The 4723-nt window shown below is 47.0% G+C and overlaps 1 protein-coding gene across 1 annotated transcript; it reads right to left on the minus strand.

The window, feature by feature from the left end:
• Positions 1–1231: 1231 nt before the first annotated feature.
• LOC127783693 (uncharacterized) lies at positions 1232–3853 on the minus strand. The gene is given in 3 exon segments (XM_052310887.1): positions 1232–1290; positions 1293–1397; positions 2839–3853. Coding segments are annotated over 3 exon segments (1179 nt in total).
• Between the last annotated feature and the right edge of the window lie 870 nt (positions 3854–4723).

Below are 4723 nucleotides of genomic sequence, written 5' to 3' on the forward strand. Positions count from 1 at the left end.
GTGGCTCTCCTTCCAAACGCCGCCCAAGTAAAGGTGAATATTACCGGCCAATATTCAAAAATGGTAGAAGACACAATGATAAATGGAAACAGGAGTCCCAGTGTAAAGATATATCCCGCTCTGACACAAAGGGATGGGGCCAAAGCCAACCATTTTAGCCAATATTTCATTTTGCACCAGACAACTACAAGGGGACTTATAACACAGACCACAAAAGAAGTCCTTGGAGCAACTGGAGCTAGCACCATATGCACACCTAGCGTAAAGGCAACAATCATGCATGTAATTGAAGTTCGCATGAAATAGAAGGCTGTGCTTATGTAAAATGTGCGGCTCTTATGGTTAAACATTGGAGATCCAGAATACATGAGACCAACCGTAGCAATTGTGGAGCAAACGAAAGCAAATGTGTTGGCAACCATAAATGCATCGAATGCATACCTCCCAGCAAGTGTTGGCGTGCCACCATGAGGGTGGTCGTCAGCAATGTAACCTCCAGGTACAGCGAAAGTTACACCGAAGGTCACGGTAGCTATTAGAACTGCACCAACAACCATTGTTTGTGTAGCCTCTGTCATGTTTTTTAAATCTGTCCTTTTACCATCTATCGCTACCTGGTGAATATCTTTGTAGTTTTTTAAAAAGTGATCCCAGCGGCAAGTGCCATTCATAGCACCGGTTAGTGTTAGTGCATAGAAAATGTTATTTGCAGTGCCCTGAAAGAGAAGAAAAATAAATTGGTGAAAAATTCCAACTTACAACTTACAACTTAAAGGCTAAGAATGTTCTAGCGTATATTACCTGATTATAATGCAGTATTGCAGGGATTTTATTGACGGAAATATCTCGAGCAGTTTGTCCTTTCACATTTACTAGATTTAACTGTACTTGTCGATTTTGAAATAGAGAACAGAACATTGAATGATTCTTAGCCTCGACAGCCAGATGCAGTGCAGTGTTCCCATTGTTGTCTTGCATATTCAAAATCCATGCTAGAGACCGATTTCCGCAAGCATAACGGACTACATTCTCTTTCTTTTTCTCAACAGCAACATGAAGAAATGTTCTTCCTTGTTTATCACGCAGGCCAGCACTACTGGGATACCTTTTAACAAAAAGTTTGATGGTCTGTTTCTCACCAACCGCAGCAGCGACGTGTATGGGGAACATCCCAACGTTGTCTGGCTGATAAAGTGGAGCTCCGTTATCTTCGAGTACTTCTGTCAGCACTTTAAAACGTGGAAATGGAACACGAAAGCAGCTGATACAAGGGTGACGGTAAACTCCATGGTTGCTTAAAATGGTACGAGACGAGGCGAAGTGAAGAGGAGTACTTCCATTTTTGTCCCCTTGCATTGTAAGGTTCTTGTTCCACTCCAGTAGCACTTTGGTCATTTCTGTAAACCAGAACTTTCTGTTAGTACATGCTCGATGAAACAAGAAAGAAAGATAAGTTCACAAAATCGCGAATTTCCTGCCATACATGGCAGAACCACAGATTTGGAGTTTATTACACGAAAGAGTACATTACACTAGCGGTCCTTAAACTTGTAACGAGGTTTCACTGATGTCCACGAATTAACAAAACGCGTATCGAGATCCCTAAACTTGGTTTAATGTATCATCCCGGTCCAAAGTCTTGTTTAACCATGGTCTTGTCTACGTGGCATGTCATCTGGACGATGACATGGCAAAATTTCTTATTCCCCTTTTTCTCCCCATTTTTTCTCTCCGTCCTCACCTCACATGGTGGACAAGGTTTCCGGTGACAGTTGGAGATGAAGAAGGGGCGGCCGAGGAGCTCCTCAATGCGGTGAACGTGATGGAAGCGGCAGTGCTGCTTGTGGTGATCGGAAATGGTAGCAAACGACGCCTGGGATGGTGGCAATGGCGGCGGCAGCTCGGGTTGCTAGTAAAGATGATGCCTCGGTGGTTGATTGGAGGGGCAAAGCGGCGGTCTGGGTGTAGGGTGGAGCGGCGAAGCCATCTATGGTGGTGGCCTAGCGTGGCGGTACCTAGGGTATCAGCAGCGCAGGGCCGGAGATCAGCGTTGTGCGGCGGAGCTTGGGCTCGAGGTGGAGGCGTGGTTACAGTGGCAGATTAGGGGAGCAGAGCGGTGACTGGGATAGCTCTGCCAGCGGTGCAAGTGGAACAGCGAGGCAGCGGCTCTAGCAGCGGAGGCGCCTAGCTGGAAGACGGTGGCGAGAGGGAGCAGCAAGGAGGACGCGATAGAGGGCATGACGAGCTCGGGGAGTTGGGGAAAATGGTGGAGGAGAGCACGTGGACCTTATATCCTTGGGAGGCTGGAATCGTGCCCGGGATGAGCATATTTGAAGTGGGAGGGGAAGGCAGCGACGTCGGCTCGGGCCGCTCGGCTTGGCATTGGCTTGCATGGGAAGTGGGGGAGGTGGGCGACGACCGCGTCCCCCGCACGTGCGGACGAGGCGGGAAGGCACAAGGACGGCGGTGTCATGGGGACCAGCTGCTTGTTGCTCAAATTTCTAAATAATTGATAGTTGTAAAAGTAGCAGGCTTTAAGATGTAAAAGTTATATCAGTACATTTTTCATGAAAATAGTCATTCATATGTAATAGTTTTAATAATTTTTACAATAATAGTTTATAAAATAACAAGAAAACATGTTCACTAGACACTACTACGGATGTGTTTTTCCGTGCGGTCAAAAAAAATTTCGCGTGCAGATGAATGGCCCGCACGCAACGACGCGTCTGCGAAAATCGTGATTTTTGCGTGCGGGTGGCGCAGTAGTGAGAGGTTGTGTCATTGTCAGAAGAGTCAAGTAAACAAGTAGAAGGGTATCTAAAACTTACTGATTACCTGTGCTTCGGAGAACTGCAACATGCAATGCATTTTGTCCGGTTGGTCCAGAATATGAGAGAATATGTTGTTTACTCTGATCATATAATGTCTGTGCTATGTCAAATTGCTCCAGCAAGATAGATAGATATAATGGTGATGTGCCTTCTTGCGGAAATCTAGCCAATTCTGAGTCATATGCCAATAGCTTCTTTACTAGAGGACTATGACCAATGCGAATTGCCTCGTGCAAGGCCGTTTCCTTACTGTCATTTTCCATTCTGAGATATTCCACTCCCATACGGCCAACATCGTTCAAGGGTGTCTCCGTAGAAAGATTTTCACTTCTATGGAGGTCATTCTCAATCTTGTCAACACTTTCCTCCCTTCTACTAGGTCCAATAGCTAGACCAATAAGCTTATCGACCATTTCGTGATTCCCAGCCCTGGCAGCACAATGCAAGGGTGTATCACCCTTATTGTTTTGCTTAAACATGAGGTGTTTGCCCTTGGCACAGATTGTGTCAACACATTTCAAGAAGTTGTGGCCATCCCCATGTGTGGCCACCACATGGAGCGCAGTGTCTCCCTCGATGGTGACACCCTCCAGAAGCGACTCGGGAGACAACAACAATGGCATGTTTGCACCTTCTTCTATGTCATTAGAAGCTTGCGGCGGAGTCGGCAACCTTCCGTTGGTGCAGTTGCCGCCGGAGGTGCAGGCTTGTAGGGACTTGAGAAATTCTTGACTAGGCTTGTTAGTTGGATCTGCTTGTGATTCTTCCCGGTTGAGAAGAAAAGTAAGCCCCTTCCAATCCCCAGAGGAAGCTGATGCGTGCAGCAGCGGATGCATAGCCACCGGAGGACTTGCTGCCGCGGAAACCGACGGCCTGGTGTTGCTTGACGCCATCACCACCACCATCATCCCAGCATCCTCCTTGTTCACAACATCCTTCAGCTGCTGGCAGTCGCCACGGCCTGTGGCCACCATCAGTTTGGCGTCCATGGGCGGCACTGCAGGAGCATTTGCCTCCATGGGCGACCCAGAATGTCGCTCGCCGCTGCTTGACGCCATTGATCACCACAACTAGGTGCCAGCCGTCACTTGCACTTTCTCGATCCTGGTCAAAATGGTTTAGTAAGTTCTGGATATGATGTGTGCTCAAAATGTGTGAGGGCTTACTGTGTTAGTGCGCCCAACTCCGACATGAGAACACACCGTTATATAATTGTGCACACACACATTGATGTGAGTACGTGAAGTATTCTCTGTCGTCCTGATTTGCTTTCCTCATCCTATCTTTCTATAAAATTAAGACCCACTACCACTACTAGAAAACACATTTTCGGCGTTGTAGAGGTTCCATTTTCGCAGGCGGGTGTTGTCTTCGGAGCCAAAAGCCCGCCGGCGAATACGATACCCAGGGTAGAGGGGGCGGTCCGCCTGCAAAGATCGATCTTTCCAGGCGGACCATATAAGCGACGCCTGCGATGATCGATCTTCGCAGGCGCACGTCGTCTGCCGCACGTCGTCTGCCGCCTGCGAAGATCGATCTTCACAGGCGTCGCTTATATGGCCTGCCTGCAAAGATGGCCGTATATAGTCTTCTTCCTCCTCGAGCCCTATTCATTCTCCCTGAAGTTTCTCTCTCCTAAAGTGTCTTAAATATAGCGGGGAGGTTTTGAACTTCAAATCTTTGGGGGATTTTTCTACGGTGCTTAGATCTACTCATTTTCACCCTAGGTATGCATTTTTTTTAAGCTTTTAGAACTCAATTTTTGATGTATTTATGCATGCAAAATTGTGAAGGAAAAGCTCCATGTATTTTAATTTACTTTCTTTTGATATGTTGATGCTAGATGTATGTGTAATACTTGATGCCTCTTGTTGTAGTGGTTTAATGTG

The sequence above is a fragment of the Oryza glaberrima genome, chromosome 9 (assembly GCF_000147395.1).
Source record: "Oryza glaberrima chromosome 9, OglaRS2, whole genome shotgun sequence".
NCBI lineage: Eukaryota > Viridiplantae > Streptophyta > Magnoliopsida > Poales > Poaceae > Oryza > Oryza glaberrima.